The sequence below is a fragment of the Scyliorhinus canicula genome, chromosome 18 (assembly GCF_902713615.1).
Source record: "Scyliorhinus canicula chromosome 18, sScyCan1.1, whole genome shotgun sequence".
NCBI classification, from domain to species: domain Eukaryota; kingdom Metazoa; phylum Chordata; class Chondrichthyes; order Carcharhiniformes; family Scyliorhinidae; genus Scyliorhinus; species Scyliorhinus canicula.
Genome location: NC_052163.1, coordinates 105444374 through 105471218, shown reverse-complemented (window position 1 = coordinate 105471218; position 26845 = coordinate 105444374). Strand labels below are relative to the sequence as shown.

Genomic DNA, 26845 nt, shown 5'->3' with positions numbered 1-26845 from the left:
TGCTTCGCGTGACCCTCCGAAAAGGTCTCAAACTTAGGGTTGGAGACTTCGGATCGATCCAACTCACTTACCTGGGATAGACACCCAGGAAATGGTAAGACACAAAAAGGATCAGTTCTGACTTGGTTTCCTCCAATAATCCTGCACTACAAAAGTGGACTCCCAGAACAGGTACACTCAGATTTCCTGAAGAGGCCCAGTTTAGACATCTGGCCCAACAATGCAGAATTCCACTTTAGTGTAAAGATATGGCAGCAATGGGCAATCGCTGGCAATTGCCACTCCTCGGCAGATTCAATCCAATGTTTTAATTTACCAATATTCATTACCATGAAATAAGTGAGAATACATTCATTATCAAATTGTCTCCATCAGACAGCTGGACCAGAAGAGATGCACTCATCCCAGTATCTTCAAACAAATGTGCAACAAGGAAGTTAAGAATCTGGTCAATATCTTCAGGAGCTGCAAAATTACTAGGTTTGTCCTACTGCATTAAAAAGTAAAATTTGACGATGAACAATCTTTCCACCTTTCATGCTTAATATTTTAAAACTTGTGTAAGCAATTGTAAATAGACTATGATTTTTTTTTTAATTCAATCGGGGGGGGTTTCAGACTGGGGAAAAAGTTCATCTGGATAAGGGGGAGAAAAGGCCACTTCATTCGAAGTATTAATAATAAAAAGAAAGTGCTAGAAAACTCAGCAGCTCTGGCAGCATCTGTGGAGAGAGAAACAGTTGCTGAGGTTTTCCAGCACTTCCGTTTTTATTTCAGATTTCCAGCATCGGAAGCATTTTGCTTTTATTATAGTGAAGCACTAATGGTTACTTGCCATGCCTCTATTAAATATAAAAATAATTTTTAAATGACAAAATATTTGTGTCACATGTGTCCATCTTCCATACTATTTGGAGTACAGTTTCGAGAGTACAGTTATAACAACCTATATTAACACAATTTTGCAATTTTTCTTCTTACCAACATTTTTTTTCCAGCTCACCTTAGGGACTGGTCCATTAACTCCTGGCCACAACTCTTCTAAAAATTATGAAGTCAAAATGTTAGTTTTCTTTTAAATTAAAACCTCTATAATAACTTGCACTTACATTGCACCTTTGAAATAGAACATCAAGGTTCTTCACAGGAACAATAATCAAACAAAATTTGAAATTGAACCACACAAGATATTAGGTCAGCTGACCAAAGGCTTGGTCAAAAAGGAAGTCATAGAGGAAAAGAAGGTAGAGCCAGCATGGATTTTTAAAGTGGAAACCATGTTTAACTAAGTGTTTTTTTTTTGAATGGTTAACAGAAAGGGTCGATGAGGGTAATGCTTTTGAGGACTTTCAAAAGACATTCAATACAGTGCCACATAACAGATTTATAAGAAAGAAAAGTTATATAAAGTCATGGAATAAAGGGGACTGTAGCAATGTGGATACAAAATTGACTGTGTAATAGGAAACAGAGTAATGGTCAATTGATATTTTTCAGGCTGGAGGAAGGATTGTAGTCGAGTTCCCCAGGAGTTGTTTTGGGACCCTTGCTTTTCCTGATATTAATGATCTAGATAATGGGTTGTGCTGGGGACAATTTCAAAGTTTGTGGATGGCACAAACCTTGGAGGCACTGTAAACTGTGAGATGGACAGTGTAGAATTCCAAAAGGACATGGACAAGTTGCTGGGATGGGCAGTAAGGTGGCAGCCAAAGTTTAATACAGAGAAGTGTGAGCTGATGCATTTGATAGGACATGCAGCGACATTAGAAACCAATGGGGTGCAGGAGTAGAGGGACCAGAGTTTATATGTGCATAGATCATTGAAGGTAAGACAGTTGGAGGGAGGAGTTAATAAAGCATTAAATACCCTGGACTTTATTAATACGGGCATAGAGTACAAGAGCAGGGAGGTTATGCTAAACTTATACAAGGCACTAGGTAGGCCTAAACTGGAGTATGTGCACAGTTCTGGGTGCCACATTTTAGGAAGGTTGTGAACATATTGGAGAGAGTACAGAAGAGGTTTACAAGAATTGTTCCAGGAATTGGAGAAGTTGAGACTGTCTCCTTGGAGAGAAGGCCAAGAAGAGGTATTCAAAATCATGAGGGGCTGGTCAGAGTGGACAGGACTAAACTGTTCCCGGTCATAAAAAGATTGAGAATGAGGGGGCACAGATTTAAAATGATTTCCAAAAGAAGCAAATGCGATGCGAGAAAAAAGACTTTCACACAGCGAATGGTTCGGGTCTGGAATGCACCGACTGGAAGTGTGGTGGAGGTAGGTAAGAGGGCATGATATGATTATTTGAATAGAAACAATGTGCAAGGGTATGGGGAAAAAGGCCAGAGAATTACACTAAGCAACATAGATCATTTGGAGAGCTGAAGACATGATGGACCGAATGACCTTCTTCTGTGTCATAACAAATCAATGGTTGAATGTTTAAAATCAGGAATGCATTAGATGCTAGCATTGAAGTGCAGACCTCTGAGGATTGTTGAGCTGCAGGAAGCCATAGATTCATAGCAAGGATGAAAATTCTGCCGATCAGGAGCCAACATCGGTCAGTGAGCATAGGTGTGATGAGAAAACAGAATTTGATGCAGTTAGGATGGGGCAGTAGAATTTTAGATAAATACAAGCTTTAAGGAGGGTAAAGTGTAAAAGCCATACCAATGAATATAAAGGAAATTGCACTTATAGCATCGTACCTCATCAACCTAAACCAACTTGCACATTTCTCTCCTTCATTCTTAATTCTTCAGTTCACACAACTGTCCCACTGTCAGACCTGAACTTAGCATGAGGCCCTTTTCTCGCAATCAGGATGGCACGGTGGCGCAGTGGTAAACACTGCTACCTCACAGCACCGAGGACCCGGCTTCGATCCCGGCCCCGGGTCACTGTCCGTGTGGAGTCTGCACAATTCTCCTGTATCTGCGTGGGGCTCGCCCCTAAAGCCGAAAGATGTACAGGTAGGTGGATTGGCCACGCTAAATTGCTCCTCAATTGGAAGAAAAAGAATTGGGCACTTTAAATTGTAATTTATTTTCGCAAATCATTACTTGAGTCACTGTAAATTCTTTTAACCAATGCTATTACAAATAATGTGACATTTTCTATCGCCAACACATCACCAGCTTGTTTTACGGAAATTAGTTAATACCGAATTGAAGTGAATCTAAAAACTATTCAGAAATATTTTATCATGCCTCACTCCCCATATAGTCCACTCCAGAAAGATCATACAAGGCAAGGATCCTCTTCTCCCCAATTAATTCCTTTTTCTCAAAACCAAGCCAACTAAATGTGAAGTGCTCAAGGATTTTTTCATCTCCAAGGTAGACAATTCATGCAGCTTTTATTCTGTCCCATGACCCAACCCTCCAACAGTCTCCCTGCACTATAAACCTGATTCCCCACAATCCTCTTCCAGCTCATCTCTTTCACTACTTTTAAAACTAGCTCCCATTCAAATTCTGACTACTCAACCACCAGCCCCTAGCTCCCAGCAAGTTCCATGCTCCTGGTACCATAAATCTGTTCCTCAGGCACCATCTCATTCCCTTGCAAAAATCAATCATCCTCCTCTCTCAAAAAGTCAATATTTTAAAACTATTGCCAGCCCTAACAAGCAAGATCCTACAACATATTGTCACTTCCCAGCTCTAAGCCCTTCTCTCCCCCAAAACTACCAAGTTTCAATACTTCAAACTGGCTACTGCCCTCAACTGCCATAGCTAAAATCTCAAATTACATTCTCAGGTGACTGTGATTGCAACGAGTTTCCTGTCCTCCACCTCACATGTTTGATAGATTTGATTATACAAGCAAAACAAAATGTTCCTGCTCCTCCGCAGCACCAATTGTGAAATGGAGGAGGGAGAATACAGAGATTATATGTTGACAGTGCATGAAAGCCGATAATATCCTTCCTATACAAGATTTCAAAGTATTCCTCTGGTGGTATTGCATTTTCCCAAATTTGAACCAAGACATGGTGAAAGAATTTCAAATACTGTGAGAAGGCACATAAATACCAATTTTGCGTCAGTTAAAATCTGATAACAGCAAGAAGTCTACACTGCCCTTCTCTTAGTTGGAGCAGAATGTTGCAAGAAGGCATCCATTCAAAGAAATGGCAGAAATGCTTGTTTAAAGTATTTTTTATGTAACTTACTCTTGGACAGCAAGAGCACTAAAAAGGAGGGGAAACAAGTACAAAAATTGTTATTTAAACAAGGATGTTGGGCATGTTTGGGCAGCACGATGACACAGTGGTTAGCACTGTTGCCTCACAGCACCAGGGACCTGGTTTGATTCCACCCTTAATAATAATAATCGCTTATTGTCACAAGTAGGCTTCAATGAAGTTACTGTGAAAAGCCCCTCTTCACCACATTCCGGCGCCTGTCCGGGGAGGCCGGCACCCCTTGGGTGACTGTATGGAGTTTACATGTTCTCCCAGTGTCTGTGTTGGCTTCTTCCGGGTGCTCCGGTTTAAAAGGTGGCATGGTGGTACAGTGGTTAGCACTGCTGCATCACATCACCAGGGACCCGGGTTCAATTCTGACCAGTGTCTGTGGGTTTCCTCCAGGTGCTCCGGTTTCCTCCCACTGTCCAAAGAAGTGCAGGTTAGGTAGATTGGCCATGCTAAATTGCCCCTTGGTGCCCAAGTTAGGTGGGGGGGGTTATTGGGATAGGGAGGGGCTTCTTTCAGAAGGTCAGTGCAGACCCTATGGGTCGAATGGTCTCCTTCTGCACTTCAGGGATTCTAAGTTTCAGCAATGTTAGTTGGTGTAACGCTACTCCAACCTAGGATCTTACCTTTCTTTAGTTTCTTCTCCTGGATATTTTGTGTACTCAGTTTATAGGCTTCAGTTTGCTGAAATTCTTTAAGTTCCTTTAAGTATTGTTGCTTGTCCTTTTCGGCTTCATCCAAATAACGCTAAGTAATAAGATCAAAGAAAACACATCAGAATTTAAACTGTGAGCAAATAGTAGGCAGTGACATCATGAGTATTTCACTTATACCTGCGTACCATTCATTCCAATCTTATTCATATTAATATGTCGCACTAGGCTTTCACAAGGTTCTAGCGAGAATTGAAATGTGCTAGGAAATGACTGAAATAAAATCAAGGCTGCATGGAATTGCAAGTTGTGCAAAATTTCAGAATTCCCATTTCTTTTCAAACACTTCACAACTGCTAGATTGAATCCAAAATAAGTTTTAAAATGGAGATGTCTGTTTCCAACAGACCAACCAGCTCTTGACTTCTCAAAATTTACGCAATCACTTACTCTCAATACCCAAGCTCAGAGGTATTCTGTTTCTTTCAAACCCCTTTTCCCAAGACACTCTAGTGATGTGTGTAAAAAATCATTTGTTGATTAACAATGCATTTAAGAAAACAATTGAAGCATTGTCTACTATTAATATATTCAGATGAAATATATTCTCAAACCCTTCATCCAAGAATTATAGTAAAATGAAAATAACTGCCATCAGTTTTCATTACAAACGATTTAACTATGTTTATGTACTACACCACCTTTTATTTTTCTGAGAGACATAGGTATTAGTGGGTTATGTATATACATACACCACCTCGGACAGAAAATCAGCTTTTGAAGTTGAAGTTTGCACAGCAACAGATGATTTACTGCCCTTGGGGATCTTGCCTGAAAATCACAGATGAGCTTTAAATTGTTGGTCCTACTCTGCAAAGTGGTCATTTCAGGGCTGCTAGTGAAAGCTTTACTCATAAATCAGAAACTCCATTGACAGCGACGGTTAAATCCCTGAAGAAAAAGCAGCAGTAAGTACCACCTTCTGCTAGGATGCACAGTAAGGAACATATTAAGAAAGCAGAGAGTCTTGGGAAAGGGGACTTGGATATTGTGAGTAAGTTATTGTTTAAGTAAAGTTTGGAGAAGTCATGGGCTGGTTGGTCTTGTTAGAGATGGTCATTACCGGACACTTGTGTGGCACAAATTATACTTGCCGCTAGTATAATTTGAAGCCTGAATGTTGCCAGTCTTGCTGCATGTGGCACATGAGGAAGTGAAAATTAACAATGGACAATCAGAGAACATCCCCATTTTTGACCCATCAACAGATAACATCAAGTCACTTTTTTCTTAATACTTTACCACCCAAGTCATTTGAAACTTTTGAACCTTTTCTTCCCATGTCCCATCCCAACTGCTGAAGATCAGCAGAGTACAAACAGTTATTTTTCTATTTACACACAATAATGAAAAACACATCAATAAAAACACACACCTGTTTTTCTAAAGTAGGAAGTTTGCTCCACTCATTTCCAAGCATGCGTGTGATTTCTGGAAATGGCAGATCTGGGTATTGCATTCGAATTTGCTCTCGACGCTCATTGAGGAATCGGACATACCCAGTCACAGGTGCTTTGGGACCATTGGGTAAAACTTTCTTCCTTTTCTTTCCTTTTGGCCAACCTCGCTTTTTCACTACACGTTGCTGTAAAACAAAGACAAGCAAGTAGGGGCTTTTCTTTTTAAACTGACAATAGTTGACATGAATTCAATCTGGGATCACTGTGCTGCACCTCCAGTTAGAATACAAGAGGAAAATAGGCCAGTCAATACTTGCCTTCATGCACCACCCTCTGCCAATACTAATATTGTAAACAATTTTTGCAATACATGATATATAAACTCACCAGCTAATTTATGTCATTTTGAACTTTAAGAACTAAGACCCTAAACTTATATTCATTAAATGGCATTAGCACAACTATGGGTATGCATCTAATTAATTAGCCCCATTGGTGGAATCAAGTTCTATCACAAGATTAAAAAAGAAAAGGGTGGTGGGGTGCAGATATTAAGCAAAGGTGGCCATTTATATTGAACTAGGAAATCTAGCATAAAAATGATAATCACAAAAAAAAAGAGACACCAGGTAAATACTAATTTGCCCAAATTCCATTCTGACACATAGCTAACATTCTAAGTTGTTTTTCTGGGCTTTGACTAATTTAAAGTTAATTGCAATTATCACCCAAACAGAAATATCTCCCAATAATTGGCATCCCCCAACACAAACTGAACAATACCATATCATTAATTGTACCAACAATCTTCTATTAAGTCCACGGAGATTGATTTCCACGAATTAGAATTTTGTATCTTCAAACGGTGTGTTAACCTTTCACTTTGCCAAGTCACATCTCTTAATAAAATGGGAATTACTCATTAATTAATCGAAAACTGAAGAATACGCTTTAGCTGCTAAGACTATTACAATGTACCCAGCAAGAAAGTCAAGGCACAAAATGACTCAGTGGAAGGGCCAGCTAACAAGAGGATATGTTGTTCACGTCCATTCAGCATGGTTAGGAAAACTTTTCTTGATTTTGGCTTCCGCTTCCCTTATTTTCTTTCCCTGTCCCAAAATTTCTGACTCCCTGTATTACTAGGCACAGTGTGGAGGTGGGATTCTATTTCAGTGTGCAGGGTGTATCAGGCTGAGGGGAAAAGGCGAAGATAGTGTAGAGGGACTTTAGAAGGGTTTCACAGGACGGTGCAACATCGTGGGCCGAAGTGCCTGTACTGCGCTGTAATGTTCTATAAGATTGCTCGAGTGACTACAAGAGGTGTTGGATATGTTTGCGATTTCTTTCGATTTTTTTTTTTAAAAAGGGCATATAGTAGGACAGGTGTCAAATGGGCACCAAATAGTCACAGTGGCTATATGGCATGTAAATTTGAAATTTGTTCAGTCACTAAACAAAAATTACATTAGATATTACAGGTTTCAATTGGTTAAACTTGGAGGTCAATTACACACTGGTCTCTGTTTTTTGCGTACACTAGAATCAAATGGAAAATACAAGAACAGTGCATCATTAACTGTACAACATTACCAATACAACAATACAAATACAAAGTATTTGGTGAAGTAAGGGTTAAAAGCCCAGGTTAGCATGGTTGACTTCTGAAATCATGCTTTAAAAAATCCTCAAGTTGAAAGACAACAAAATTTTTGGGACCAAGGGGTATTACATCACATATTTTAGGCAGGCAAGACTTTGAACTACTCAGCTTTAAAATTTAGAACACAACAGAGATCATTTTCTTACCTCTTCCTCACCATTATTTGCACCACCAACTATATTTTTGTCAGATTGCTTGTGAGATGATTGACTTTTGGAGGTCTCAACAGCTTCTTGTTTAATAACAGTCTGCAACACTCCATTGTGATTAAACGCCTTAGAAACAAAACTCCTGTATATAAATATAACAAATGTACATTTTATTTTGAACCAAGGTTCCATTTATGCATGTACGTGGAACACAGAAGAGTTATCACATCATGTAATCTAAATGCTAATTTTCAGAATTTAACTATGCTTGTTCTGCACAAATTTTGGTACCAATTAGTTTGAGAAAGCATGATTTGGAAAACTAGAATTTGTAAGAGTTAATTATATACATAAAATATTCAGGTCAGTACAAAAGTATAAAAGTTCATTTTCCATACAAATGAAGGCGCACTGAAATTTTGTATGCAAATTTTAGTCCTTCCCAATTGGTCATCCTCTGTTAAAAATTCCACCAAACATAATACTCAGGAATAAGCATTAAACAATTTTATTTATTTTTTTAAAATCAAAAATAACAAATTACAATGATTAAATAATATCTTCTTTAAAACCTACCTCTTCAATAAAGCTCATTCACCTCTCTCAATAACTCCTGCCCGAGTTAAAAATGCAAGAAACAACCAGCTGAGATCAGATGTACAACCCTTCCGGTTGGAATCAAACACTTAATTAGATGGGTAACAGAATTACTGGATTTTTAAACTATTTATAACTTGCATGTTAAATGCCAGGGTCACTTTCATTGAATGTTTATGTTGTGTATTCATATTTGTTCCTAGTTGGAACAAGGTCACTTTAGGAGTTTGATCACATGACACAGATGATGTCATCAGCAGCTTGGGCAGGCTACCAGTAGCAGCCTGTGTGACAACATCTTCTCAATAAAGCTCTTGTTTGTTTTGTACCTTTTGTGGTCTGCAAGCTTCTTTTAAAATACCACTAAGAAAACTGGTGACCAGGTGGTTGAATCCACGCTGCAAGACAACTCGAAAAAGAACACCAAAATCCAGAGAGAGAAAAAAAAAAATTGATCCATGCTGCAGCCATCCAAAAAGGTTTAAGATGATAAAAACATCACTACACCAAAGCTGGAAACAGAGGGGCGTGGAATAATAGTAGAAACATCAAAGAAACCAAAGTTTAAACAGAGATTTTGGGAGGAACAGCAACAAAAAAAAAGAAAAGCTGCCATGTGCTCTTCTTGGAACATTCTGGAACAGTGCTCAAGTGTTCCCTTTACTGTGAGTAGCAAGTAAAATAACAAATTAATTGAGAGCAGGGAAAAGGAACAGGCTGGCTCAGGGTTACCTTGTTTAAAACAAAAAGCGAGGTATCATAGAATTTACAGCGCAGAAGGAGGCCATTAGGCCAATCAGGTCTGCACCAGCCCTTGGAAAGAGCACCTTACTTAAGCCCACACCTCCACCCTTTCCCTGTAACCCCACCTAACCTTTTAGGACACAGAAAATTTAGCATGGCCAATCCTTTTGATTTGATTTATTGTCACATGTATTAGTATACAGTGAAAAGTATTATTTCTTGCATGCTGTACAAACAATGCACAGAGGAAAGGAAGGATAGACTGCAGAATGTAATATTACAGTTTAGGAAGGAAGGTATAGAGAAAAGATCAACTTAATACGAGGTAGGTCCATTTAAAAGTCTGATGGCAGTAGGGAGACAGTGAGTAGAGACACAGGGTTCATTCAATATCACTCCCACCACGTGGATTGTAGCAGACTGGTTAGTCAGTCTGAGTAGCTATAGAAGGATTAACAGTAGCGGCGAACCAGAGTAGGAGAAGTGTAAATAGTCTAATAAACATGTTGAAGTTATCTCCATGTCTGAACCTTCCTTTGTCAAGTGCACCACACGGAAGCCGCTTATGCTAATGCCTAGAGCATAACAAGGCATGGTTCTTGAGTCAGTTGGTACGTGACCTCAAACTTTTGTATCTTTTTCCTGACGGAAGAAGGTGGAACAGAGTATGTCCGGGGTGCGTGGGGTCCTTAATTATGCTGGCTGCCTCTCCAAGGCAGTGGGAATTGTAGAGAGAGTTGATGGATTGGGGCTGGTTTGCGTGATGGATTGGGCTACATTCACGACATTTTGTAGTTTCCTGCAGTCTTGGGCAGAGCAGGATCCATAAACTGCGATGCAACTAGAAAGAATGCTTTCTATGGTGCATCTGTAGAAGTTGGTGAGTGTCGTAGGTGACATGCCAAATTTCCTTAGTATTCTGAGAAAGTAGAGTCATCGATGGGCTTTCTTTTTTTTTTAATAAACAATTTTATCGAGGTAGTTTTTGGCTTTATAAACAGTTACAGACATCATCAGAAAGAAAGCAAAAAAGGCAAAAATGTGCAAACATCCACGTACTTTCAATACTTCCATCGTAACATATTGCACAAGCCCGCTCCCCTCCCACCGGTACTACCCGCCATATTTTCCCTCCTACTCTACTCTACACCCCCCCCCCCCCCCCCCCCCCTCCCGACGCTCACTCTCCCGCAAAGAAGTCAATAAATGGTTGCCACCTCCGGGTGAACCCCTGCACAGATCCCCTCAAGGCAAACTTAATTTTTTCCATCCCCAGGAAACTCGACATGTCCGCAAGCCACCACTCAGCCTTCGGGGGCTTTGAGTCCCTCCACGCCAATAATATTCGTCGCCGGGCTATCAGGGAAGCAAAGGCCAACACATCGGCCTCTTTCTCCCCCTGGATGCCCGGGTCTTCCGAAACCCCAAAAATTGCCACCCCTGGACTCATCACCACCCTTGTTTTTAGCACCTGGGACATGACCCCCGCAAATCCCTCCCAGTACCCCCTCAGCTTAGGGCATGCCCAAAACATGTGAACATGGTTCGCTGGTCCTCCCGCGCACCAAGCGCATTTGTCCTCTATCCCGAAAAATTTGCTCATCCGAGCCACCGTCATATGGGCCCGGTGAACGACCTTAAATTGGATCAGCCCGAGCCTAGCACATGTCGCGGTCGAATTTACCCTACTCGGGGCCTCTGCCCACAGCCCATCCTCCATTTCCCCGCCTAGCTCCTCCTCCCATTTAAGTTTCAGTTCCTCTGTCTGGGACCCTTCCTCCCTCATGAGCACCTTATATATACCCGAGACTCTGCCCTCCCCTTCTTCCCTCCTAGAGACTATTCTGTCGAGGATCCCCATTGGCGGGAGGCGCGGGAAAGATGGGACCTGTCTACGAACAAAGTCCCGCAACTGTAGGTATCTAAAATCATTTCCCCTTACCAACCCAAATTTCTCCTCCAAGCTCGCGAAGCTCCCTTCCAGGAACATATCACCCACCCTTCCAGCCCCTGCTCGCCGCCATACTCGGAACCCCGCATCCATACTGCCGGGGGCAAACCGATGGTTGTCGCAGATTGGCACCCAGACAGACGCCCCCATCTCCCCCACATGCCTCCTCCACTGGCCCCATATCCGCAGGGTCGCCACCACTACCGGGCTGGTGGTGTACCTGGCCGGCAAGCAGCGGTAGAGGAGCCGTGACCAGGGCTTCCAAGCTGGAGCACCTGCACGAAGCCGTCTCCACCCGCTCCCAAATAGACCCCGTACCCACCATCCACTTCCTTATCATAGCGATGTTGGCCACCCAGTAATAATTGATCAGACTCGGCAAAGCCAGCCCTCCCTCGCTGCGGTTCCTCTCCAACATCGCCTTCTTCACCCGCGGGGATTTTCCCGCCCAGACAAAGCTCATGATCAGCCCGTTAACTCTTTTGAAGAAGGACTGTGGGATAAAGATCAGGAGGCACTGAAAAATAAACAAAAATCGAGGGAGGATTGTCATCTTTACAGTCTGCACCCTCCCTGCCAGCGACAGCGGGAGTGCATCCCATCTCCGAAACTCTCCCTTCATTTGCTCCACCACCCTGGCCAAATTTAACTTATACAGCCTGCCCCAGTCTCGTGCCACCTGGATTCCCAAATACCGGAAATTTTCCTCAACCAGCCTAAACGGTAGCCCTCTCAATCTGTTCTCCTGGCCCCTTGCCTGGACCACAAACATTTCACTCTTGACCGTATTTAATTTGTATCCTGAGAACTGGCCGAACTTCCTCAGCATTCCCAGTATAGTTCCCATCCCGGCCACTGGGTCCGACACGTACAGGAGCAGGTCGTCTGCATAAAGAGAAACCCTGTGTTCAACCCCGCCCCTCACCATCCCCTTCCAACCCTCTGCGGCTCTCAGCGCAATCGTCAGCGGCTCTATGGCCAGCGCAAACAGCAGCGGGGAGAGCGGGCAGCCCTGTCTGGTCCCTTGGTACAACCTAAAGTACTCCGACACTTCTCTGTTGGTCCTGACGCTGGCCCTCGGGGCCTGATATAATAATTTGATCCAATCCACCAATCCCTCCCCGAACCCAAACCGTCCGAGCACCTCCCATAGATAGTCCCACTCCACCCGGTCCCACTCCACCCGGTCAAAGGCCTTCTCGGCGTCCATTGCCACCACTACCTCCACCTCTCTACCCGCCGGGGGCATCATTATCACATTGAGCAATCTCCTCAGATTGGCCGCCAGCTGCCTACCTTTCACGAACCCCGTTTGATCCTCCCCAATCACCTCCGGTACACAGTCCTCCATTCTACCCGCCAGTACCTTGCCAGGAGCTTGGCGTCTACATTAATCAGGGAGATTGGCCTGTAGGACCCGCACACCTCCGGGTCTTTACCCCGCTTCAATATCAGAGATATGGTGGCTTGTGACATTGTCGGCGGCAGGGTCCCTCTGTCCCTTGCCTCATTGAAAACCCTCGCCAAGACCAGGCCCACCAGCTCAGAGAACTTCCTATAAAACTCTACTGGGTATCCATCCGGCCCCGGGGACTTCCCCGACTGCATAGCCTTAAGGCCCCCCAATACCTCCTCTACTCTAATCTGGGCCCCCAGCTCTTCCACTCGCCCCCCACCAACTGTTGGGAATGTTAACCCGTCCAGAAACCTTTTCATCCCCTCCGGTTCTTCCGGCGGCTCCGAAGTATACAGCTTACGATAGAAGTCCCGGAATACCCTATTCAATTCTGCCGGGTCCTCCACTTTGCGCCCCCCCTCGTTCCTCCCTCTACCTATTTCCCTGGCCGCCTCCCTCCTCCTGAGTTGCTGCGCTAACAGTCTGCTAGCCTTTTCCCCATGCTCGTACACCACTCCCCTCGCCTTCCTAAGCTGTTCCACGGCCCTGCTCGTGGATAGTGCCCCCAGTTCCGCCTGTAGTCTCGGCCTCTCCCTGAGTAAAACCTCCCCCAGGGACTCCGCGTGCTCTTCATCTATCCGACCCATTTCCCTGACCAATCTATCCATCTCTGCCCGGTCTGCCTTGGCTCTGTGGGCCCCAATTGAAATCAGCTCCCCCCGCACTACTGCCTTTAGCGCCTCCCACAAGGTCGCCGCTGAGACCTCCCCCGTGTCATTCACCTGCAGGTAATTTTTTATACATTTCCGAAGCCTCTCGCAGATCCCCTCCTCCGACAGCAATCCCACATCTAGCCTCCATTGTGGGCGTTGATAGCTCGCTCCCCCGAACTGCAGGTCCACCCAATGCGGGGCATGGTCTGAAATGGTAACTGCTGAGTATTCCGTGTTCTTTACCTCCCCCAAACAGTCCCTGCTTATTACAAAGAAATCTATCCTGGAATATACTTTATGGACGTGCAAGTAAAACGAGTAGCCCCTTCCTGTTGGCTGTCTATCTCTCCAGGGGTCCACTGCCCCCATTTGCTCCATAAACCCTTTCAGCTCCCTTGCCATTGCTGAGAGTCTACCCGTTCTGGGACACGACCGATCCAAAGTCGGGTCAAGGACCATGTTAAAGTCCCCTCCCATTATTAGCCTGCGAGAATCCAGGTCCGGGATCTTCCCCAGCACTCTTTTAATGAAGTCCACGTCATCCCAGTTCGGGGCATATATATTCACCAGCACCACTCTTCTCCCCTCCGGTCTGCCCCGTACCATCGGGTATCTGCCCCCCCTGTCTGCGGATATGCCCTCTGCCTCAAATTGCACGCGCTGGTTGATCATGATTGCCACCCCTCTGGACTTCGAGTCCAAGTCCGAGTGGAAGACCTGGCTAATCCAGCCCTTCCTTAGCCTGGTCTGGTCCGACACTTTCAGATGTGTCTCCTGCAACATAATTACGTCCGCCCTCACGGCCCGCAAACACCGGCCTCTTAACCGGCCCATTCAGTCCCTTGACGTTCCAGGTGCTCAGCCTGGTCGAGGGGCACATCCCCCCCCCAACCCACCGGTCAGCCATAGCCTTTCTCGGGCCGGCCCCTGGCCCGTGCGTCGCGCCATTCCTGGCCCGCCCTTTGGCTACCTCCGCCCTCGACCTCCTTTCCAGTGCCTATTTCAAGTCCCTCTCCCGTCAGCAGAAGAATCCTCCCCCTCCCCTAACCCCATCCCCCGATACCCCCACCCCTGCCATCTACTGGCTGTAACTCCCCCCCCCCCCCCCCCCATCTGACTCCCTTGACTAGCCAATCTGCTAGCCCGGTGACTCAACACTCCGGCGCCTTCCTGTCTCATTCCCATTGTTTCCCCATCCTCCTCCCCACCCACTGGGGCAAGCCGGCTCCAGTGTCTTCCGCGAGCTGCACAAAAAGCACAAACCAGCCCAAACAGGAAAAAAAAACACAGAAAAAAGAGAAAAAGCACATAAATATATACCCAAACCCCCCCCCCCCCCCCATAAGAAACAAGAGAGACCACAAAAAACAAAAAAACAAAAACAAACCAATGTCCATGAACAAAGGAAAGAGTCTCAAATGTTCCACTTGGCCCCTTTGGCCCAGCAAACCATTGAGCAGCAGTCCAGGCACATTCGGCGTTCCTTCCCACAGAAATCCTCGGGCCCTAACTCGCGTCCTTGGGGCTCCTTTCGGGACCAGCCCCAGGTCCCTCACAAAATCCATCGCTTCTTCGGGCTCGGAGAAGTAGTGGTGTTGACCCTGGTGCGTGACCCACAGCCGAGCTGGGAACAGCAGACCAAACTTCACGTGCTTCTTGAACAGCACCTCCTTGACATTCTTAAAGGCTGCTCGCCGCCGAGCCACCTCCTGGCTTAGGTCCTGATAAATGCGGAGAACACTGTTGTTCCACGTGCTGCTCCTGGCGCTCTTTGCCCACTGCAGCACCCGCTCCTTGTCCACGAACCTGTGGAACCTAATCACCATCGGGCGGGGGGGTCCGCCCGGCCGCCCCTGCCTTGCCTGCACTCTGTGTGCCCCCTCCAGCTCCGGCGGTCGCGGAAAGGCTTCGGCCCCCATCAGCTGCTTCAGCAAGTCTGCTAATCGATGGGCTTTCTTAACTATAGTGTCAGCATTGGGGGGGGGGGGGGAGAGAAGAAGAGAGGGAGAAGAGACCAGGACAGGTTGGTGATGATCTGGACACCTAAAAACTTGAAGCTTTCGACCCTTTCTACTTCGTTCTCATTGATGCAGACAGGGGCATGTTCTCCACTACGCTTCCTGAAGTCGATGACAATCTCCTTCATTTTGTTGGCATTGAGGGAGAGATTATTGTTATCGCGCACAGTTCACCAGATTCTCTATCTCATTTCTGTACTCTGTCTCGCATTGTTTGAGGTCTGACCCACCATGGTGGTGTCATCAGCAAATTTGAAAATAGAGTTGGAGGGGAATTTGGCTACAGTCATAGGTGTACAAGGAGTATAGTAGGGGGCTGAGGACACAGTCTTGTGGAGCACCGGTGTGGAGGATGATCGTGGAGGAGGTGTTGTTGCCTATCCTTACTGACTGTGGCCTGTGGGTTAGAAAGTTCAGGATCCAGTCACAGAGGGAGGAGCCGAGGCCAAGGCCACGGAGTTTAGGAGATGAGTTTCGTAGGAATTAAAGTGTTGAAGGCTGAGCTGTAGTCGATAAATAGGAGTCTCACATAGGTGTCTTTGTTATCTAGGTGTTCCAGGGTAGAGTGCAGGGCCATGGAGATGGCGCCTGCTGTGGACCTGTTGCAGCGGTAGGCGAACTGTAGTGGATCAAGGCAATCCGGGAGGCTGGAGTTCATTCGTGCCATGACTAAACTTTCAAAGCACTTCATGATGATGGATGTCAGAGCCACTGGACGATAGTCATTAAGGCACGCTGCTTGGCTTTTTTTTGGGTACAGGGATGATGGTCGTCTTCTTGAAGCAGATAGGGACGTCAGATTATTGTAAAGAGAGGTTGAAGATGTCTGCGAATACCCCCGCCAGCTGATCCACGCAAGACCCAAGTGCCCGTCCAGGTACCCCAGTCGGGCCAGTGGCTTTCCGAGGGTTGACCTTCGAGAAGGCTGCTCTGACGTCTGCAATGGTGATCTCAGATACAAGCTCATCAGAGTCTTCTGGGGTGGAGGGCGAGCTCTCGCTGACCTCTTGTTCAAAGCGTGCATAGAATGCGTTGAGCTCATCAGGGAAGGGTGCATTGGAGCCAGTGATTTTACATGCCTTCATCTTGTAGCCCGTTATGTCTTGCAGACCTTGCCATAGTCGGCGCAGGTCCGTACGGCTAGCCTGGGACTCGTGCTTGGTCAGGTACTGTCTTTTGGCATCTTTGATGGATCTCCTTAGATCATATCTGGCTTTCTCGTATAGGTCAGGGTCGCCTGACTTGAATGTGTCAGACCTAGACTTCAGCAAGCAGTGGATATCCCGGCTCATCCAGGGTTTCCGGGTGGGAAACACATGGATTTGTTTCTTTGGCACACAGTCTTCTACACACTTACTAATGAAGTTAGTTACTGTAGCGGCGTACTCGTTCAGGCTGGTCGCAGAGTTTTTAAATACTGACCAGTCCACTGACTCCAAGCAGTCCCGTAGGAGATCATCCGATTCCTCAGACCAACAATGCTCAACTTTCATCGACGGATTCTCCCACTTCAGTTTCTGCTTATAGGCCGGGAGCAGGAGAACAACCTTGTGGTCAGATTTGCCAAAGTGTGGGCAGGCGATAGAGCGGTAGACATGTTTGATATTTGTGTAGCAGTGGTCCAGGATGTTTGGACCGCTGGTGGAACAGGTGATGTGTTGGTGGTAATTTGGTAGTACGCTCGAGCTTGGCCTGATTGAAGTCCCCAGCTACAATGAACAAGGCCTCAGGATGTTTCGTTTCAAGGCTATTTGTAGTGGTGAATATTTCGTCCAGTGCGATTTTCACGTTCGCATGGGTGGGATGTAAACTGCCGTCGGGATAACGGAGTTGAACTCCCGTGGAAGGTAGTAGGGGCGGCATTTTAGTGTCAGGTATTCTAGGTGCGGGGAGCAAAAACTCGCCAGTGTTTTGGCGAGTCCACCTAACGTGCACATCTTTAGACTATGGGAGGAAGCCTCCTTCAAAGTCTGGTGCAACCAGAAAAACCCAGCTCGAAAACCTACGATGAAATTATGCAGAGCCAGTTCTCATGAAAACCTTTAGTCATTGCCGAGAGGTTCTGGTTTCTTAAACATAACCAACAATGTATTAAAATCCATAAGGCATCAGTTGAAATCCAAATATAGTCACATGTTCAAAATTGCCATTGATGTGCAAAAACTGGGCACAAAGTAGCAGATTGCTGGAGTAAAGATGCAAAATGCAAGAAGAGTGGTAAAAAAAGAGCACAGTGAACATGCTTGTTGGCGATAGAAACAAGTATTATAAAAAGAACTACATTAAGGAAAAAACTCAAAGAGGGAAAAGTATCCAATGATAAAGGGCATGCAAAAGAATCTGAATCACATGACAAACTAGGAGAGGGAAGAGAAGTTGGATGGTTATTTAAATAATCTACTTACCCAGCCATAACTACAGATTCTTTATTATTTTGTGACATCATAATAGGAGAATCTATGACAAGTTAAGAAATTTAAATATTAAAAACAAGCCCACATATTAATGCTGTAACAATCAGTAATAAGAAACAATTAATCAATCAGACATATTTACATTTCTTTCCTTCTTCAATTCCATTTTAATATTCTTACGAATGCAAAAATTGTCAACATGCTATGTTCTGCCTTAATTATATCAACATGGTGATCGAAGGCAGGGTTTTTCAAAATGGAGGTTGTGACCAGCAGGTTGGTCAAGAGCAGGTGTCGAGAGAGTCGCGGAGCTATTGATCACGGCCTTCCCGTGGTGGTCCCGATATTGTGAGAAGTGCCCAATGGCTGCGAACACCTTTTAAATGAAACGCTATGAGGCTGTGTGCAGTCTTCCGGCCAGAAGCGGCAGCAGAGAGCAGATCACTTGCCCTTGACGTCAAGCGCCCTCCATGTACATGCAATAACAGAGAAGAGCTGCTTCAATTTTTTAGCTGCTGGCAAGAGGACTGTGAAGATGGATCATTTTCCTGAAAGTAAGAGATGGTCAGACACTCAAATAGGCAATGTACCTACAGGACAGGATGTCACAACAGAATCTGCTGGAAAGAGCTGCTTAGGAGAGTCCAGTGCAGGACAGAGTGCTAGTGTTAGGTCTGTACAGAGCTCTCAGGTCTCTGGTTAACAGCCTACAAAGAAAAAACTTAGCTTAAGGGAACAAAACCATATAAAGATGATTTCATGAGGTATGGCTTCGCCAATTACAGCTGACTCCAAATTAAAAGACTACGCTGCTGTACCTGACCTGTGATACCACATTAAAAACACACCAAAAGCCCATGAGGCTGTCAGCATTGTGGAGTAGCATCTCCCAGGAGTATCCAATGTTGAGTAAAACAAGCATTTTATTGCACTTCACTACTGACTACATGCGAGAGGTTGGATTTTCCGTTTTCATAAAGGTGAAGGTGGCACAAAGGTTGTAGTCAGCACCAGAAATCCACATTGCCTGCTCCTTCTTTGAACCTGATCCAAGAAAGATTGTGAGGACCAAGCAGACTCCCCTTTCACATTAAAGGTACGCAAATGTGGTGTGCATTGCAAAGGTCAGCCGGTGTGGGTCCCTAAGGCTGGGGTTGGCCAAAGTGGGTCCCGGGGGAAAAAAAAAGTTTGAAAAACTCCGATCTAAGGTGCATATAAAACCTGGAGCTGGTGATCAATAACACATACAAGGGTTTCTGAAAATTCCATGATCAGCAGCAAAGAGTAAATTGGAGTGGTTATATAGGAGACTGGATCAGCTCCATATCACAGGGCAGCCTTCCTGCAGAAATAGATAACAAGAAACGAATAGTAATGGATGAAAAGGTAACTCAAACTGCCATAATGAAATCAAAACGTAGGAATTTTAGAAAAACTATTATAGGTATTTGGTGCTGTAAGGGAAGCCTGGGTTAGAGTGTGTTTGACTGGTGCAGTAGTGATTTTTTTTTTAAATCCTGGTTTGAAAGGTCGGAGCCAGGGATGCAATTGAGGCATCATAAAAAGCTTGGGCTCATGCAGCTTTGTTTGGATTAAGAGGGGGTTCCCCTTGGAGTTAATTAGATTCCAGCTGAAGATGATATAATCATAGAATTTACAGTGCAGGTGGAGGCCATTCAGCCCAACAAGTCTGCACTGGCTATTGGAAAGAGCACCCCACCTAACCTTTTTGGACACCAAAAACAATTTATCATGGCCAATCCACCTAACCTGCACATCATTGGACTGTGGGAGGAAACCGGAGCACCCGGAGGAAACCCACACACACACACTGGGAGAACGTGCAGACTCTACACAGGCAGTGACCCAATCCGGGAATCGAACCAGGGACCCTGGAGTTGTGAAGCAACTGTGCTAACCTATGTGCTGCCGTGCTCACATAATGACTAGGAGAAGCCAAGATATCAGGCATTGTTCAGAAAAGCGGGGTTTTTGTTGCGAGTTAGTTGGATGCAAGGATCCTCTTGTTTAATCAGTTTTCCTCCTTTTACTTTCCATTATTTTTTCACTATTACCATTTTATGTCAATGGACAATTAATGCCTTTAAGACCAAGCAGCTTACCTTTAATTTCAAAACAGGGAACTCGAGCAGATGTGCTGTTTGGTCTGACATTGATGATGACCCAGACTGCCTGGCTTGGCTGGTGGCCAACGAGCTGTCCCAAAAGCCAGGTTTTTCTCAGGGACAGGCAGTGATTAATTTTGCTGTCTCTGGTATGTTCCTTAGTGGGACCAGGTTTTACTTTTGTTTTGATGCCAGAGGCCTGGAGGGTCACAGCTCTGATTTTGCTCTCATTTAATGGATTATTTTTAAAGATCCGAGGTAAAAACCTTTCTCTCTCCACAGCCAAACTGAACTGCAAGGAAATCTAGTCCAGCCATCAGCTGCAGGCAGAGTTCAGATGTTTAAAACCCTTTTAAAAATCTTGTGTGGACAACTCTGCTCTTATCTCAGTAAAACTGGTGGTCATTCTGTGGAGCTGTAAACAACAAAGAATTAAACAGGCTTGAGGTTGTTCCTTTGAATGAAGGCCCAGGTTTATAAAAGTTAAAATGCCTCTCCAGAGGAAGTCCTACTGTCTGGAAGTACTGGCTGAATGCAACTGCCAGAATTCCATCTTTAACCCTATACCGCTTTGATCCCCAAGCATCATGGGAGGACAGCCTGCTACAACGACTTCAACATCTGAAGCAAGGACACTCATCTTTCATTTCATATTAAATCCCTCATTATTTTCACCCTCTCGAACATTAAAAAAAAAAGGGCGGGGGGGGAATGGTAGATTAGCGGACCATTATTCGGTTATAATTAATGCATATTTCTGCTATAAATAAGAAGTTGTTCAGCTTTCAAACCTGGTGGCTAAACATTTTGAGCAGTCAAAGGGTCAAAAGGTTCTGCAAATGTTATACGAATTATTGGTTAATTCATTTGTATTGGGATTCCAGGGCCTCGTAGGCTGGAATCGACCATGCACTAGCCCAGAGTGTTGTAACATGGAGATGTGAGCAGAAGTCAAACATCTCATTTCAATTAAAAGGTACATCTGCAGCTAGATTACTGGTTTCTTTCCAAACAGTTCAGCAGAGTGTAATTACAAGGTGAGTTGAAACAAGCTGATGCAGCTTTTGAAAAAATACAGCCAGAGTTTTTGCATGGTTTTGACAGGATTCAGATATTTTCTTTAAAGGAGTGTCAGAAGATGCCTGTCTCAAATAATGTCTCTGTAAAGCAGGTATTCCCGAGGGCTAACTGTATTTTAAATCGTGGATCGGGAGCAGAGATGGTTTTTCTTGTTGTTTGAGTGGGAATAAATTTAGCAGTCAAGGGTTACTGTATTAATAGCATTGTTTATGGGGCAATTGCAAGGTATTTTCTGGTGTGATGTTAAATATATTTTAATACTGTGTTAGTAATCAACCATATCCCTATTTTTTAAGAAATCACTCCTGGAGCGAGGTATCCTTTCTTTACAGTACTACAAAATTAAAATAAAATATTGGGGTTTCTGTCCAGCATCTTGCCACTGTTTGGTCTGGTCTGGGACTGTAATAGAAATCAGGAACAACAACTTTGTCAAATGAACAGTGCGTAAGTATCACCATTAATTTTGTTCTTATTAACATTGTACCATTTGCTTTCAAAAGTTAAATAATAAAAAATTATGATTTAGGAAATTGGAGAAAAGAAAAAGAGCAAAATGGATGACAACTGGCCAGGTAGAGTGCAAGTGTTCAAAATAAATTTAGTCCTTACTTTAGTTCAGGGATAATATTATAGAGCTAAAGTTTCCCCTGGACATTCAAGTAGCTAATTTACAAGAGTAATAAGTGTTTTTTTGGTGTCAATATGTGCAAGATAAATGTTTAGATGGCCAATCAGACCAAAGGTAAGAACTCCCTGGACCAAAGTTAAAAGCCTGCAAACTGCTGCCTGGTCAATATTTTGTGGTTAGAATCATTGATCTAAAATCACAAGCAGACTAAACAGAATACACAATAGCACTTGAATTTCCACTCTAATTAAATTACACTGCACCGTCAATAAATATGGTCTACAATAATAAATATTAAAAACAGAGTGGAAGATTCAAATACTGAATGGACAGACAGAAATTAAACACTAATTTTCATCAAATTGCACAATAAAGACACTATTTAATGGAGGCAACAGGAATCTCACCTGCAAGCAAGAACCCCCTCAACACCTATTTTATGTCTTGCCATATTAAGTGCCACTCAGTCACTTCACTGGACAACAGCAGGCTCTCTCCAGCATCCTTGATCCTGGTGAGAAAGCTCTGCTTGCCAAGAGCTGCTAGCCAATCAGGAACCCACAGCTCTATCAAATGGCAGTGCCACCGGGAAGACAGTGACTGCTGCCAGTGAGGCACGCAACCAAGGCCTGTTATCATCATTGGAACTTCAGGCCTCAAGCAAATCATGGTGAGAGGGGGTGAAGAATGCAGTGGTTAACCCAAATGGTGGCAGGACGACGCATAGCAGGAAGGCCATCCAACTAGTGTTGCCATCACAAATTTAAATGTGGTGCCAGTATCCCCACCTGCCACCTATTATATGCCACTCTGCCACCAAACTCACCAAGGGGAGGACATTAAATTCCAGCCAAAGATTTTAAATCAGTTTAATTGCTTTAAAAAAATAATTTGCTATTAAATCTTGCAATGCAAAATTGCTTCAAAATAATTTCCAATACAAACAATAATTTCAAATATCAAAATTCAGAATCAACATAAAATGATACAGTAAAGAGTTTGCTTCATTACCAAGTCTGTGCTGGCTCTTAAGGAGTTATCCAATGAGTCCTAGTTTCCACCACCCCCACACCATGGTCCTGCAACTTTTCCTCTTAAGTATTTATCTAATTCCCTTTTGGAATTCAATATTTTTTTATAGCAAAAAGAAACTTAACAGTTGCAAAAACCCTCCCCCCAGATTGATGATTTAGTGCAATAAATGTTTTCCTAGGCATCATGGTGGCACAATGATTAACATTGCTGCCTCACAGTACCAAGGTCCCAGGTTCGATCCCGGACCCTGGGTCACTGACCGTATGGAGTTTCATCTCCCAGTGTTTACGCGGGTTTCACCCCACAACTCAAAGATGTGCAAAAATGTGCCATGCTAAAATTGCCCCTTAATTGGAAAAAATGAATTGGGTACTCTAAATTTATTTTTTAAATTAAATAAATGTCTTCCTACAACAGTCCCCCTCTCCAAACCGGAAAAAACAAGCAGCTATTTGTGAGAAAGGCACTGCTCTCATCTATGCCCATGTTACCCGTGGAACTAATTCTTCCATTGCTCCCCTGGTTAGCCTCCCATTTTCCATTCTTCATAAACTTAATATAAAATGCTCTTACCCAAATCCCAGCCTGCATCTAGACCATCACCCTCATGCTCAATTGCATCCATGGCTCCCAGCCCCAGCACAACACCTCATTAAAAAAATTCTCATGCCCCTTTTCAAATCCTTCTGCGACTTTGTACCTTATTCCATCTCCATTACCCAATCCAGCCATATAATTCCCAGAGACCTCCACATTCCTCCCATTTTCACCAACTTGCACCTGCCCAGGCCCTAAGCTCTGGAATTTGCTCCCTAAACCTCTTCCACCCCAACTTCGCTTTGGTCCTTTGAAAAGCTAACCGCTTGAATAGGCCAACAGTTGCTTGCCCTAGATACCTCCTCAAGTGGGCTCAGTGTCAAACGTTATTTGATCGCCCCTTCTGTGAAATTCTTTGCAAACCCAAGCTACTGAGGCATTGTAGAAATTCAAGTTGTTGTTGTACTTTGCCATTGAACTCTAATTGTTCCTCAGGCGCTCGCCCTGCTGTACGCATGCGTACTCGGAGAGCCCCTGCCACTCACTGGCTTGGCCGTTAATTGTTTTTTTTAACCCTGCTCCATCGCCAGAACCGCAGATTAGACCCGCAATTTTAAAACAATAATTTGTTTTCAAGGAAACGAAAAATCCGAAATAAATCGGGCATTTCCCCAATTTGCAGATTCTCTCCCCCCGCCCCCCATTTCAATCCAGCCCGGCGCATAATAATCATTCGGAACTCGACACTTAAAGCGTTAGAGACATTCTGGAGACGGATGTTATTTGAAATACCTGATTCTTCTTTTAATTTACCAATTTGTCGCCGTTAAGCGGAAATTGCGGTGTTTTTTTCCCCCTTTCTTTCAATACACCCCCTCCACAATTACAATCCCCGGCCCCCTGAGCGACTTCTCTTGTGCAAGAAGGCGGCTCTCAACCAACCCTGCTACCGGAAGTCCTCGCCCGTCTCTCGTTCATTGGATGCGGCGGCGCTGAATATTTAAATCATCAAAATATCTCTCCTTGTGATTGGCTATTCGGTGTATCAACTAGAAACGTCACAAACTATTCTCAGCAGGTTAGGGTGTATCGCCAGCCAATAGGAAGGCTTCATGCAAATAGCCCCGGGCAGCTGTCCCGCCCATTGTCTGCTGTAACTTTTGCACTCAGGCATGTGGGGAAACAAATGCAAGTTTTATCGGAAGTAATTGCATCATATCAGCCATTCCCATTAGAGTTAACAATAAAAATATATTTAATTAAAAGCAATAAGTGGCAGTAATGCAATTGGGTCAATCACGTTTTGAAAGAGATATACTAGGGCTAGATTAGCACCAACCGAAACGTTATTGTTTGCTTATGGGCTACTCTTAACAATTTCCATTGCTTTTTAAATATCAATGTGTTTTAAATTAATGTATTTAGATTCAATATCTACAGAATCCCAAAATGGTTTCAGCACAGAAGGAGGCCATTCGACCTGTGAAGCCTCTGCCTAATAGTACTGTGTGTGTGTGTATAGTGGCGGACTGGCCAGGGTGTCAGCTTGTCCGATGGCAAGTGGGCCCCTCATGAAGTGGGCCCCCTATATCAAATAAAAATGCAATAAAGAAACAAACACAGACAACTGTTTTAGTAATAAAAAGGAATAAGAAAAAAAAGAGAACAGGACACAAATAAGCAGTGCATGAAAAGGAACGAAGCAGGGGAGGTAGTGGAAGGATGTGGAATAGGGGGGCCCGGGTCGGGCATAGTTAAGGAAATTCCATGTTTTCAGCAAGAGTGTGTGAATTTAAAGATAAAGTTACAATTCGTGATTTGAGATGGTCGGCAACTTCAAAGGATATCAAGCAGTAGTCTTGGTTCAGCCGGTACATCGGTCCGGGGCCCGGAGAGCCAAGAAGGGGCCTGTGAATCTCTGAAGGGCCCTTAAAAATTATAATTAATTAGATAAATAAATCTCCAACTTCTTTCCTGAGATTTGTATTCTAACTTAATAAAATATAATTGTTTTTAAAAAGACCAATACCAAATAAAAATGCAATAAAGAAACAAAAAAATAATCACTCAGTGTATGAAGGAACAGAGCAGTGTTAAACGGATGTGAAAAGGAGTGGAGGGGGGGGGGGGGGGGGGGGGGGGCTGGTTCACCCGGGTCGGACATAGTTGGAAATCCACGTTTTCAGCAAGAGTATGTGAATTTAAAGATAAAGTTACAGTTTGTGATTTGAGATGGTCGGAAAACTTGAAAGGATATCAAGCAGTACATAGGGTCGTAAGGTCACCGAAAAGGAGAAGCGGTACCTTTGACCGTGAATCATGAAGTCAAAGATATTGAAGTGATAAGCCATGATCGGTAAACTCAAAGGGTTGCGACTTGTAACACTAAACTGGTATCAAACTGGACATGTTAACTTTGGTCGTGGGACCATTCTTAATGTCTTACTATAGTCGGACCAAACTTCTAAGTTTCAACAGTTGTCTCAGTTGCTTTCTGGTGTGAACACTGAACAGTGGATTGTCTCCTCTTCTGAAGCTGCATAGGCCACAGTAGTATTGACTAATGAACATAGCCTATTGAAGTGTAAGTAAGTTATTTTATATTTTATATCAAGTAGGGGTTTATCTGGCGTTCCTTCAAGTTATTCTTGCAATCATCAATATTCATTTTTCCCAATGTGGGCTATTTTTAATTAAGTTTTTATTTCAGGAATATTACCCCTACCAGCATGGAAAAGAAAAAGCATAAATCTGGGTCACTAAAACGCAAAGAACAAAAAAAAGCAGAAAGGAAGGAATCAGCCAAGCGATGCAAGCCTATTACAGAGTTTATAATACCACAAGCACAATCCACATCAATATCCAGTTCTGCAACAAATAATCAAGAAGCAAGAAACAATGCTCATAGTGATGATGCAATGACATGCGAGTTACAAGAACAGAGAAGAGCTACTTTGAATGTAGAGACAAATACAAGTGCATCCATTACTAATCAACCCAGGCCCAATATTTCTTCTGGCTTCCTTGTTCCGGTATCTGTACTGCCTGTAGTTGCAACATCTGAACACATAGCTTCAACTAATGACAGGGAATCAGATATTCCTTCAAGCATAAATGACTTGGTTTCTGAAGCACATCCTGTAAATGAACCTACGCAAGAAAATGAAAGATCAATTACTGGAATCTTCCAATATCCATCACGAGCAAAGCTAAAACAGTTTTTTGCTGAACATCCACTTCAGCCACTTGATGATCTGCCATTTAATGCTCGTTTGTATGAGAGGAAAATTATGAATGACTCAGTCCCAAGAAAATGGCTAACATATAACAAAGAAAATAGATGCTTATATTGTTCATACTGCTTAGCCTTTGAGTTTCCCAACACTTGTAATCCATCACCCTTTGAATGTGGCTTTAGTGACTACAGGTGTATTAGCCAGAGCTTGACTTTACATGAATCGACAACAACACAT

General features: G+C 43.9%; 1 protein-coding gene across 2 annotated transcripts in view; it reads right to left on the bottom strand.

The window, feature by feature from the left end:
* Positions 1 to 24320, bottom strand: part of hmg20b (high mobility group 20B) — a 38688-nt gene extending 14368 nt beyond the window's left edge. For both annotated transcript variants that reach the window (XM_038776803.1, XM_038776802.1), the window contains exons 1-6: positions 24165 to 24320; positions 17955 to 18006; positions 8128 to 8272; positions 6294 to 6503; positions 4832 to 4952; positions 1004 to 1041 (exon numbers count right to left, since the gene is read on the bottom strand). In XM_038776803.1, coding sequence (XP_038632731.1) covers positions 1004 to 1041; positions 4832 to 4952; positions 6294 to 6503; positions 8128 to 8272; positions 17955 to 17995 — 555 coding nt within the window. In that variant the 5' untranslated portion in view covers positions 17996 to 18006; positions 24165 to 24320. The remainder of the gene's footprint in view (positions 1 to 1003; positions 1042 to 4831; positions 4953 to 6293; positions 6504 to 8127; positions 8273 to 17954; positions 18007 to 24164) is intronic.
* Positions 24321 to 26845: the final 2525 nt, after the last annotated feature.